The sequence below is a fragment of the Chaetomium strumarium genome, assembly GCF_033439665.1.
Source record: "Chaetomium strumarium strain CBS 333.67 chromosome Unknown B0T15scaffold_1, whole genome shotgun sequence".
Lineage (NCBI taxonomy): Eukaryota > Fungi > Ascomycota > Sordariomycetes > Sordariales > Chaetomiaceae > Chaetomium > Chaetomium strumarium.
Window position 1 is genome coordinate 7,520,458 of NW_026944429.1, and position 12,539 is coordinate 7,532,996.

Here is a 12,539-nt window from a genome sequence, read left to right on the forward strand (position 1 = left end):
TGTTGGGATGGCGATCGACGTCGACGGTTGCCCTTCTAAGAAGGTGGACTGTGTGGGCTTTTAACACGTGTATTGCATTCAGTTCCCGCAAAGTGGCGACAGACAGGGACTTGACACTTCCTTGACAGTGCAACTGGCTGACAGGCCGTCGACTGACCGAGACAGGCACGACAGGGAGAGAAAGACAGAGATAGAACCTTGGCACTGCTGCAGGGGCCCAAGGGAAGCCTGCCTGCCTTGCAGCCGCACTCTATCCCCACTAACTAGCGAATAACAAACCTGGAAGGTTACGTGTAAGCAGCCGGCTAGAACAGCTGGGCAGTTGCAGTCGAACGAACTGTCACTAGCGGCGGAAATCTATCCGAAACCCCACATCAGGGAAAGGGCTGTGCCGATCCTCCTGGGCTCCCGGTTGATCCGTCAGCGTGCCAAGCATCGCCCGATGGCCACTAGGGCGCGGCAAGTCGACGGCAAGTGGGCGGCAAGTGGGTCCGGCCAATCGGAGATTCAGACGAGCGAAAAAGGTGCCTGTACCCGCCTTTTTCGATCTCCAGTTTGGACTTTGGAACCGGGCCTGTCATCGAATCATGGAATGGGACGGCCAAGACCAAGAGCTGGGATGAAATGAACTGGCTCAACTGACTGGGCGGGCCATGGTGGGGATGTTGCCGCCGGCTGTACAAAACCTTGGTCATTGCGGGCGGGAGCCAGGGCAGCCGCATCGTGGCACGGAGCGCGGAGCGGAGCGGGCAAACTTGAACCTTGGCCCAGCGCTGCCCAAACGGGCAAGCTGGGAGTGCAGTGTATTAACTAACGCCAAGGGCAACACTACATCCAGACATATTGCAATACCACGACTACAAGCAGGCCACTCGGGCTTCCTGTACCAATAGAAGCGGCTGAACGAGTGGCTCGGCTAGCCAACCACAGACGCCACTTACACCATAATTCTCGCTGCTATGCTACGCTACCCGCAGCAAGTCTGACATATTTTTTTATTCACGCCATTCTTGCAGATCGTTGTTGCCAAGGTTCGCTGGCTGTCGGCAGCCCGCCGGCTCCGCCAAACACTGGAGCCGCAAAATATGCAGACCGGCTCCAGACTGCATCCACTTGTGATCCAGTCCTCGCTCATGTCAGGAACCAAAAAGTTCCTGGTTACCCAAGTGGATCCCTAGTTGGTTCCGCACACTAGTTACACTAATGAACGGGGAAAATATCGCGAAAAAACAAGGAAACCGCATTCTCGAACAGGCCGCCTCCCTGCTTTCCCGTCCTGCTGGGTGTGCAAGCGTAGATGTCGATGACGAGACACGGAAATCATGGGTTCTGCGATCCGGGAAGCATGGTATATTCGTATTCGGGCCAAGGCCCTAATACCTACAGTGGAAAAACAATTGTTTCAGCTCGGGGCAGCCGGCACTCGATTCCCGAGCACCCCCAGGCGATGGCAATATGCAAGGTCTCATTGCGGGGGCCAGTACCGACTTACAAGCGATTTGCTGCTTCGATGCGTTGTCACACACACGGAACTACTAGTGTGGTGTACCTATCTCCTGTCGTCCGGCGGGTCCAACCCGCTCCCGAGAGCAGCCGAAAGGCGAAAGCGAAGCGGGCTAGATACCTACCTAGGTAGGTAGGTATTCGATTACTCCGTACTTCGTTGACGAGCATCATCAGAAACAGCAAGAAAAAGTTTTGGAACGTTACGCCAGGCTTCTCTTAGCCCTTGGAAAATTCCATCAGCTGTTCGCTTAAGGGATGGGATCGACGGGGCGAGGGCGGGCCGAGACCCAGCAATGGGCTGCTCGTGCCAGGGTGCACCATTATTTTGAAAAATGACGAGCTGGAATTCCAATATCAATCCCGACCTGGGACCTGGGTTTCACCCTCGACGCATCGTGGTCGATCCAAAGCGTGTCAATCGAAGATCCGGTCCTCTTCCATCTCCATCTCCACGCCGGGTGCTTTCGCGACTGGGTGCTGTGTCCTGCTGTCTTCCCATACCCGAGAGGGCGTTTACTACTATCACACAGTATACTCGCTACCCCTATCCCTATTACTTACTACCTAGTAGTCATCCCCTGGCTGTATCCGGTCCGGCGGTGCTGCCCTGGATGCCCGAGCTCGGCCGCAGCTCCATCACATCCGTATGGCCCAATCGTCTGTGTCCGGTCCGGCGTGGTGTGGCCGCGTCGACGATTCGTTCAGCCCTCACGCCGGCGACTGCCGGGGCGGCTTCGACTTCACGCTGCTGTTCGAGGAGTCCATCCTGACGCTGCTGCCCGCGGGTCTTATCCTGCTTCTGGTGCCGCCGCGCGTCTGGTTTTTGTGGAGGCGCGAGAAGAAGGTCGCGGCTGGCTACTACCTGTCGGCGGTGGTCAAGATAGTAAGTCGCAGGTTTATCTATTTACTATAGTCCTATGCATACCGCACCTACCTGTGTTTGTGGAACAAAAAGAAAAAGGAAAAAGGAAAAGAAAGACAGACAAACAGACAAATAGAAACAGAGCTCGACTAACCCCCTCCTCTTTCCTTATACACAGTCCGCATGGACCCTCCTCTTCTCCCTCCAACTAGCCTCCCTCATCCTCTGGGCAACCCCCTCGGCATCGCCCGCCCGGACACGGACCACCCTGGCGGCGGTCATCGTCGCCCCGATCTCAACCTTCGCCCTCGCTGTGCTCTCCTACGCCGAGCACAGCCGCGCCGTACGCCCATCCACGCTCATTGGCACCTTCCTGCTCGCCACACTGCTGTTCGACATCGCGCACGCCCGCACCCTGTGGTTACGCGCGTCTCTTTATTCCTCTTTTGGGGGTAGTATCAGCAATGCCATCGCCTACCTCGCCGTCGCGGCGTGTGTCGTCAAGGGCTGTGTTGTCCTGGTCCTGGAGGCGGTCGAGAAGAGGCGCGCCTCGCTGCGGGATCGGTTCCGCGAGTACCCGCCCGAGGCGACGGCCAGTATCTTTAACCGGGGGTTCTTCTGGTGGCTGAATCCGCTGTTTCGAAGGGGGTTCTTCGGCCGGGAGCTGGATGTCGATGACCTGTTTGTGTTGGACAAGCATCTGAGGGCTGAGTATTGCTTTGCGCGGTTCCAGGCTGCTTGGGCGGGTAGTGAGTATTTATTTCTATCCTTTATTTTCTTTTCTTTTTTGTTCTTTTGTGACGGTTTGATTGTTTTTTGATTTCTGTGTTTCATCTACTAGTATCTTCCTCCATCCGCCTCAATGTCTCTCCGTCCTATGTTTTCCACGACATTCTGCCTCCTTTCCCCCCCATTTGCCACGTGATGTCATCTCACGTACTGACACAAGACCGCGACAGTTAGACAAAAGGCAAAATCAACGCCAACCTCAAACTCAGCTTCACCGTCAGAGAAGCAGAAACAGACCCCCGGCCCATACGCGCTCCTGGCGGCGTCGTACCGGGTCCTGGGCTGGCCGGTGCTGCAGAGCATCCCGCCGCGGGCCTGCCTCGTGGCGCTCAACTTCTGCCAGCCGTTCCTCATCAACCATGCCATCACGCTGTCGCAGGAGGCCATCACGGACCACACGACGCAGGTCGGCTATGGCCTGATTGGGGCGTATGTGTTCGTTTATGTTGGCATTGCGGTGAGTGGCTCTCCTATTCACTCTTACGTTTCTCTTCTCTTGGCCCCTTAAGTTCTTACTAGTATCTCTCTTTTCCTCTCTACTTGTTGCGTTTCACCTAGTATTCCCTCCCAATCGTCTTCTCCTCTTCTCTCCTTTGCCCTTTTCTTTTCTTCTTTATTTTTTTTTTCTCATCCCTTTGAAAAATCTCAAAGTCCTGACATTTATGCCCCCAGCTCGCCATGGGCCAGTACCAGCACCGCACCTATCGCAGCATCACCATGCTCCGCGGCGGCCTCGTGTCCCTCATCTACCGCAAGACGGCCGCCGTCAGCCTGCGGGACGTCGACCCGGCCACGTCCATGACGCTCATGAGCGCCGACATGGAGCGCATCGTGCAGGGGTGGCAGACCATGCACGAGATCTGGGCCAATGCGGCCGAGGTTGGCATCGCCATTTACCTCTTGGAGCGCCAGCTGGGTGTGGCGTGTGTCGTGCCCGTTGCCGTGTCCATTCGTAAGTTCCCTTTTTCTTTTTTTGTTCTTTTTTCTGTCTCATCCCCCTTCCCTGTTTATTTATCCGTCATACTAACACAGACCAGTCTCCCTCCTCGGCTCCCTCTTCGCCATGAACTTCATCATGTCGCGGCAGGCGATGTGGCTCGAGGCGATCGAGAAGCGCATCTCAGCCACATCGGCCATGCTGGCGTCCATGAAGGGCGTCAAGATGTGCGGCCTGCAGGACACGCTGCTGGGCAGCCTGCAGCAGCTCCGCATCGACGAGCTGCGCATCTCCAAGCGCTTCCGCCGGCTGATCATCTGGAACATGGTGTTCGCCTACTTCACTCAGGTGTTCGCGCCTGTGCTGACTTTTACCGTCTTCTCGCTGCGCGCCCGCGGCAACGACGGCAGCACGCTTGACACCGCGCGGGTCTTCACTTCGCTGTCGCTGTTCGCGTTGCTCTCGGAGCCGCTGGCGTCGCTGGTCATGTCGCTGGCGACTTATCTTGGCGCCGTCGGCAGCTTTGTGCGCATCCAGCAGTTCCTGCAGTCCGACGAGAGGGCCGACATGCGAAACTCGCTAGTCTACAACAGCAACAGCAACAGCGATCCGGACGACCTGTCTTCCTCCTCGTCAAACGAGAAACTGCCGCGGTTCATCGACAACACCACCAACAACAACAAGACCGCCGCCCCCGACGCCATCACAGTCCGTGATGCCAACTTCGGCTGGGACGCTGACAAACCACCCATCCTGCGCGGCATCAACCTCACCGTCCCATGGCACAAGCTGACCATGGTGGTCGGCCCCGTGGGGTGCGGCAAGTCGACGCTGCTGCAGGCCGTGCTGGGCGAGGTGCCCACGCTGAATTCTTCCGGAGAAGGAGGGGGGGTGCAATTGGGATCGCTGAGCATCGCCTACTGCGCGCAGAACCCGTGGCACATGAACGGCACCGTGCGCCAAGCCATTGTCGGCTGCGAGAAGTATGACGAGAAGTGGTATACCCGGGTTGTGCAAGCGTGCGCGCTGCAGCGGGATTTCCGCGAGCTGCCCATGGGCGACGGGTCGAGGATTGGGAGTAGCGGGGTGGCGCTTAGTGGTGGGCAGAGTCAGCGGATTGTAAGCTTTATTACTTGACCTAACCAAGGAGGTTGTCAGATTGTTCTGGACTAACCGTTTTTCCTTTTCCAGGCACTAGCACGGGCCGTCTATGCCCGACGGGAGATCGTCATCTTGGACGACGTCCTCAGCGGGCTGGACAACTCGACCGAGAACCACGTCTTCCACAGCCTGCTGGGCCAGCACGGGATCCTGCGTGAGCTGCAGTCCACGGTGCTTCTTGTGTCGTCATCCGGTATGCATATCAAACCAAACCTACCTTCTCCCACTTTTTTGAAGGACGAATTCTAACCCCCAGCTCAAGCCAAACGTCTCCCCTACGCAGACCACATCGTCTGCTTCGGCGCAGACGGCGCCATCACAGCGCAGGGCACCTTCGCGGCGCTCAACGCGGCCGGCGGGTACGTGTCCTCGTTCAATCTACGCGCAGCCGACTGGGCGTATGTCCAGGACAAAGAAAACAACAACAACGGCGACGGCAATAATGATATCGGGATCGTGCACACGGTCTATGCCTCGGACAGCGAGGCGCCCAACAACATCCCCAATGGCTCGCGCTCGTCCGGCAGCAGCGAGACGGCGTGTCCGCCGGGGCGCAACAGCACCGAGGCTGCTGACACCGGCCGGCGCACGGGCGACGTGCAGATCTACCTGTACTACGTCAAGTCGGTGGGCTGGTGGGCGAGCGTGATCTTTGTGGTTGCCATTGTCGGCTTTGTGTTTTGCCTGTCGTTTCCGAGTAAGCGAACCCAAGCTCAACAGGGAGGAGAGATTCCGGGACTGTGTGCTAACTTCAGTTGTTCCTTTCTACTAGGCGTCTGGGTGCAGTGGTGGGCGGCCGACAACGAGTCGCGACCCAACGACCGACTGGGCTACTGGCTGGGCATCTATGCCATGCTTGGAGGCGTCGCCATTGTGTGTCTGTTCATCAGCTGCTGGTATGTTGGTTACTACTACAACCCCAAAACCAAAAGATCACAAAATGGAAGGCTCACCAGAAACAACACCTTGCAGGCAAATGATTGTCACCATGGTGCCACTCTCAGGAGAGAAATTCCACTTTGCCCTGCTCAAGACTGTTCTCAGCGCCCCGTTGTCCTTCTTCGTCAACACCGACTCCGGAGAAACCATCAACCGGTTCAGCCAGGACCTGCAGCTGATCGACATGGAGCTGCCCACGGCGGCGCTCAACACCTTCGCCACCTTCGTGCTGTGCATCGCCCAGATGGCCCTGATCGGCGTCGGGTCCCGCTACGCGGCCATCTCGTTCCCCGTCGTGCTCGCCGCGCTGTACCTGATCCAGAAGGTCTACCTGCATACGTCGCGGCAGCTGCGCCTGCTGGACCTCGAGACCAAGGCGCCGCTCTACTCGCTCTTCGAGGAGTCCCTCGCCGGGCTGGCCACCGTCCGCGCTTTCGGCTGGCAGCGCGCGCTGGAGGAGCGGAACCACGCGCTGCTGGACCGGTCGCAGCGGCCCTTCTACCTACTGTTCGCCGTGCAGCGCTGGCTGACGCTGGTGCTGGACCTGCTCGTGGCCGCCGTGGCCGTGCTGCTGATCGTGCTGGTGGTGGCCCTGCGCGGCACCGTGGCCGCCGGCGGCGTCGGCCTCGCCCTGCTGAACGTCATCCAGTTCAGCCAGAACATCAAGCTGCTGGTCACCTTCTGGACCCAGCTCGAGACCCACATCGGGTCCGTCGCCCGCATCAAGGCCTTCACCGAGACCGCCGTGGCCGAGGACCAGCCCGAGGAGAAGCAGCTGCCTCCCCCCGGCTGGCCTTCCACGGGCGCCATCGAGTTCGACAATCTCTCTGCCACCTATAAGTGAGCAACCCCCTTCTTTCTTTCTTCCACATAACCAGCACCCACACCGACTCCCTCAAATACTACTACCCTAGGTAGGCAAGGTAACTAACGCTCTCATGAAATTCTTCCCTCAAGCCGGGACGACCTAGTCCTGCACTCCGTCTCCCTGACCATCCAACCAGGAGAGAAAATCGCGGTCTGCGGCCGGACGGGCTCCGGCAAGACCTCGCTGATCATGTCACTCTTCCGGCTCGTCGACCTGCAGCCGGGCTCGCACATCCGCGTGGACGGGATCGACATCGCCACGCTCCCGCGCCAGGAGGTGCGCCGGCGCATCGTCGCCGTGCCGCAGCATCCCTTTTTGCTGAAAGGGTCGGTCCGCCTCAACGCTGACCCGCTCGGCGGTGCGTCTGATGACGACATCCTCGCGGCCCTGCAGTGCGTGCAGGTTAAGGATATGGTGGATAAGGTTGCCGGTGGGCTAGATGCGGATATTGAGATGCTTAACTTGTCGGCGGGGCAGAAACAGCTGTTTTGTCTTGCGCGTGCCATGCTGAGGCCGGGGTGTATCCTTGTTTTGGATGAGGCGACGAGCAGGTGCGTTCTTCTTTTCCTCTTCTTTCCTCTCCCTCAAGAAAGAAGAACCCCCTTGCTAACTTGAAATACTCCATGCAAAAACAGCATCGACGCAAAGACAGAAGAGGTCATGCAGCGGCTGATCCGCCGCAAGTTCGCCGGCCACACCATCATCGCCGTGGCCCACCGCATCGAGACCATCATGGACTTCGACAAGGTGGCCGTGCTCGACGCTGGGCGCCTGGTCGAGTTCGATAGCCCCTACGCGCTGCTAGACAAGCCCGGCTCGGCCTTCGCGCGGCTGTACAATGCCGCGCTGGTCGAGGAGGAGGAAGCGGAGGAGGTGGTAGAGGATATGGATTCCTTGAGCGTGGGTAATGATATTAGCGCTGGGAAGGGATTTAAAAGCGGGTGAACCTCATTAGTGGTAGTAGTATTAGTTGTAGTTCATTCCATTCTCTTTCTGGTAATACAATAGACCATGCTTGTTGACCTTCTTTACCCCTTAGCTTATAAAATGTCTTGTTTGATGTCTCGGGGCTTGGAGCCCAGTGCTCACCTACCGGGAAAGTTGTGCCGTTCCGGTTGATGGTGATTTCTTACTGTAAAGTCGGTTGCTGCTGAAGTGTAGCAGCAGCCTGGCTCCTCGTGGTCATTCGAGTCATCTGCGTCTTACTTTTATCCCATTTCTGAACGACGATCCGTTGCTCGTTGTCGAGTAGTAGTCTGATTCGCTCGCCGCTTGCCTCCTTGCCCCTTTTGATTGCAACTTCGATTCAGAAAGTTCGTGTGTTCCACGTCTCGTCGCTCCCCAACTAATTACCTTGTCCCAACTGTGTTGTTGCATACATCTTGCCCCTACTGATATCAACGCTATCCTCGGGGCGACCCACGAATTGGCGCAGGATGGCGAAGGTGACGGTCTGCCTGGTGGACGGGGCTGACCCAGCTCATCTTTGGCGACCTCACATTGTCCGTGAGGAATAGGAGCATCCCGTTGTCTGCATGAGGGTCGGCAGGGACGATCGGACGCTTATGCTTCCTCCGCTGGTGTTCCGGGTCACAAACGGCGAGGTCCCGCCCATTGAGAAAGCTGATGAGCTTCGGCTCGTCCCTCGTGTTCATGTTGCAAAGCCGCGGCACTGAAGCATTCTTCACGCGCCTTCAATGCGCTGCCTGCATAATTGTCAGCGCTCAACTCGACATAAGTGCAGGATTGGCAGGATTAGTCCGATTTGTACTTGGGAATGAATGCTGGCTGGGATTCTGAGACTCTAGCTTGGTTGTTTCGATGCTACTGTTGCGAAGATACCCGAGGGGTCGGAATTTTCGGCGACAGGACCAAACGTAAGATGAAAATCAAGATCAATTTCGTTGAAGAGAATTGGCATCAAGTAACTGTAAGGAGGATGTGACAGGATCGAACGCTGTCCTTCGTAATTTGAACGATGGCCGGTACTCGAGGTTGGCTTAAGGGGGAGCGAGATGGAGTCGGAGTAGCACCCAGCTGATAAAGCGTCTCGAGAGGGGTTCGATAACGGTGAAGTGGAACGCAACCATGGCCACGGCATCGTCGTCGGTGAGTGCCTCGTCCGCGATTGAATATGTTGCCGAAGAGCGTTTGTCTTGGTACGGCTTCAGGAATTGGATGACTGACTCCTTGGTGCGCCTGGCCGAGGAGTCCGGGCCGGATCGATAGGCGGCACATGCATCGACGGTGGCGCTACGCAGCGTCTTCCACAGGCACCCGCAGAGCAATGACCGCCGGTCCAGGAGGAACTGCTGGTGAAAGGTTGGAGATGCATGGACCAAGGCCCTTAGGCTTTCGTAGTCGAGGGCACTGAGAATCTCGCGGCGTATTTCGGCGGGGAGGTTCTCTAGCGGCGCGTTGACTTGGGTGACTGTTGGTGGAGGTCTTATTGCTTGAACTGGGATTCCGGAAGGCGCCGCGTCGCGTGAGGCCGCAGTTGGCTTGGATGTGAACTTGGAAGATAGCCTGGTATAGAATTTGGAGAGAAGCCGCCGGAGCTTCCCCATCTTCGAACTAGGTGAGCCTTCAAAGTTCGAACTGCAATACGTGTCATATAAGGAGTGGGTCGGAGATGGAAAGTGACGTTTGTGAAGGAAATAGGTAAGGTGGTGATGGGTCAGGTGACTAGTAGCAGGACCCATGACTCGGGGGTGAGTCGCAGGGTGTACCGTGTAATTTGCGAGGCTGGCTCGTCACACTAAACAGCATATATGTCTTGGGCAGCAATATTTGGCAAGCTGAAGTATCGAAGGCACTCGCCTTGGAGTCGCTGCGATAAGCTCCTGGTATGTTAGAGGTGTACTTCACCACTTTGCTGGACATGCATGTAGAAACCCAGGTAGGCACACACAGACAAAGTTGCAGCTTGCAAGTTGACAAGGAACCAACACGACATCGGATTGTTGTGGGGTCCGGGTCTATTAAACTGCCCGGTGGCAACTGCAGGCTTGATGGTCCGAACGCTCCAGTTGCAAAGTGCGTTTAACGTTAACTCTTTTATTAACGTTAATTACCGCACTGTGTGGCTGCGCCTATAATAATACTGTAATAATAATAATAAACAATACTGTAAGGTACGAATGGAGCCAACAACATCCCATCTTTTCTATCACGCACGCAGATAGAGCTATCGAGATTGCCATCCATTTGGCTACCACGTAGACTACGCCAATTCAATTGCTTTCTTGGCCATCTGGATCGCTGGAATTCAATCATCAAACCCCTCTCTTCTGCTCCGGTTTATGTAAGGACTGTAAGGTCCCTTACCCGTGACCGAACTTGTGTTTGTTTGTTTCTTCATCATTAGCGTTCGGTGCCGGCTCTGGGCCAGCAGCACATCAGAGCCATCGATATCTTCCAACAGACGCCGTGCAGAACACCTGCACGTCGGCTGAGAGGTCTCTCGTTTCAAAACCGGCTCCATCGTCCAATCCTGGGTCCGTTAAGCCTTCGCACCTGGCTTGACCCCTCACGGCCTGGTCCCCATGGTCTGGCTGGATGCAGGGTTGCCGCGAAGCCCGGCACTGCGCCCGAGGTGGGACGCTACCAATACCAACACATCATCAAGCGGCAACGAACTGAGACATGCGCCAATTTGGGAGCGAGCGTCAGCGAGTCGCGCCGTCGGCACCAGTAGGCTGTGCCGTTTTGACCCGGGCCCGCCTGGACCGAATATATCATGGAAGAAGGTCGTGGTGAGGTCTTCGACTGGAGCAATCAAGCGCGGATATATAAATCCCCTTTTCTTCCTCTCTCCTCGGAATGCTCTTCTTAAATCTCGATATAGATATTATCATCTCCGCCTCCGAAAGTCTAGATTGAAGGCCTTATAGGATTTGTATCGATTCTTGTTCAATTTTCAGTATCAGCCTTTCTCGACATCCTTCTAGCTTCGTGATCCCACCTATTTTTGCGCTATGTGCAACTTGTGCCCCAGCGGTGGATTCCCGATGTCCAACTGCTTGGACAAAAGGTCCTCTTCAGCCCCGAGCCCACCGCGGGCTCCTCGCTCGGTAAGCGCACCGTGATGTGGCAAAGGCTCACGGCTGCGACGGCGCGTCCGCAACCCCGACTCCCGGGCCTGGCGAGACCGGAGCCAGCGCCACGCTTGCCCGCTCAGCCACTAGGGCCTCTGCAAGCTCCGCTATCTCAACGGCAACGGACGAATCGGTCAAGACTCTCAACACACTTGCCAACATCATCAGCCGTGACCTCCACAGCCTTGACGCGCTTGCCAAGGAACTCAAGACGTGGGCTGAGCAGATTGACCCGGCCGTCTACGCGCAGAAGCAGATAGGCGACCTTGCCGACTGGCCACCCGACGTCAAGAAGGCCTACAAAGATTACAAGGCTGCGGTGGATAGGCACCATGTAGCCAAGGCCGCCTATGATGCTTACTTGGCGACTAATCGCCAAGTCACGAACCCCGAGAGGCCCGAGATGTTCCAGAGACGCGCAGAGCTCGCAATTAAATGGGGCAAGGCGGCCTGCAGGTACGCAGTGCACCCTTTCTTTCCACTTCCCCTTCTGCTTTTTATTCATATCTCTTCCTCCTTTCCTCCTCTTCCTCCTTTTGCACCCCTGCCTTTCTAGTTCTGTTGAATCTATCAGGCTATACACTGGTGGACTCCATTTGGCTGACTAGAGGACCTGTTCCTGATGTCTAGAGCTGCAAGAAACGAATTCTCTTCGTCGAATCATGCGGCCGGTACGCATATCATGATATACCGAGTGTCTTAAGGCACCTCAATCAGGGTGAAACTGTAGGCAAAAGCAGCAGGAATGCTATTAAACAGGCAAGGTCCAGCATCGAAGGTGAATTTGGGACACCAGTAGATCGGCGATGGGGGTGTGGTTGCTGACCGAACCTGTTCCCAGAGGTCTTCTTAGCGCTCGGTCGCCAGGCCCCCGGCAATGAGTTTTTTGACCAACTTCCATACTACCAACGTCACTGAAACCCATCGATGCTCCACCCTCACGGTTTTGGAAGGCAGCGCCTGGTTGAGAGAACCGAGGGGTAGCGTCGGCGAGGATGCTGACTTTCGGCCTGTTTCCCTTTCATTTTAGGTATAAGAAGAATGGGCCAAGGAGCAGAATGATGCCAGGGTCGGCGAGGGCAGCAACCAGGAGAAAAGGATTCGGCCGACCAGCCTCAGCCTCGGGGGAGGAGGAAGCTTTCGGACGCTGCGTTGGCGGCTGCAAAACAAGGGTGCTAAGAGAAGAGACCGGGGAGAGAAGGCCATAGACCGGGAGAAAAAGGCGAGGAAGGGGGCAAGGAAGGTCAGAAAGTAGGAATTAGGGAGCGGGCTACTCACTGTGGTAGCACTCCCTCCTGGTTAAGCCCCTAGTAGGTAGTAAGTAATCATATCGACGAGGAGAGAAGTTAGGAACAGCTTGATTCTTGACTCTTGCTTCTA

The 12,539-nt window shown here is 56.5% G+C and overlaps 3 protein-coding genes across 3 annotated transcripts; 2 read left to right on the top strand and 1 right to left on the bottom strand.

The window, feature by feature from the left end:
- Window positions 1-2,152: 2,152 nt before the first annotated feature.
- Window positions 2,153-8,007, top strand: B0T15DRAFT_490289 (P-loop containing nucleoside triphosphate hydrolase protein; the record flags this gene model as incomplete). Its single annotated transcript, XM_062866668.1, has 11 exons — window positions 2,153-2,389; window positions 2,547-3,117; window positions 3,328-3,614; window positions 3,830-4,109; window positions 4,195-5,213; window positions 5,286-5,448; window positions 5,518-5,952; window positions 6,028-6,151; window positions 6,228-7,034; window positions 7,152-7,613; window positions 7,698-8,007. 11 exons carry the CDS (start codon window positions 2,153-2,155, stop codon window positions 8,005-8,007), a joined length of 4,695 nt encoding a protein of 1,564 aa, XP_062727472.1.
- Window positions 8,008-9,062: 1,055 nt separating this feature from the next.
- On the bottom strand, window positions 9,063-9,629 carry B0T15DRAFT_490290 (uncharacterized protein; the record flags this gene model as incomplete). Its single annotated transcript, XM_062866669.1, has 1 exon — window positions 9,063-9,629. The coding sequence occupies one exon, from the start codon at window positions 9,627-9,629 to the stop codon at window positions 9,063-9,065; it is 567 nt and encodes a 188-aa protein (XP_062727473.1).
- Window positions 9,630-10,607: 978 nt separating this feature from the next.
- B0T15DRAFT_490291 (uncharacterized protein) lies at window positions 10,608-12,040 on the top strand (the record flags this gene model as incomplete). The annotated part of the gene is made up of 3 exons (XM_062866670.1): window positions 10,608-10,755; window positions 11,141-11,615; window positions 12,001-12,040. The coding sequence occupies 3 exons, from the start codon at window positions 10,608-10,610 to the stop codon at window positions 12,038-12,040; spliced, it is 663 nt and encodes a 220-aa protein (XP_062727474.1).
- Between the last annotated feature and the right edge of the window lie 499 nt (window positions 12,041-12,539).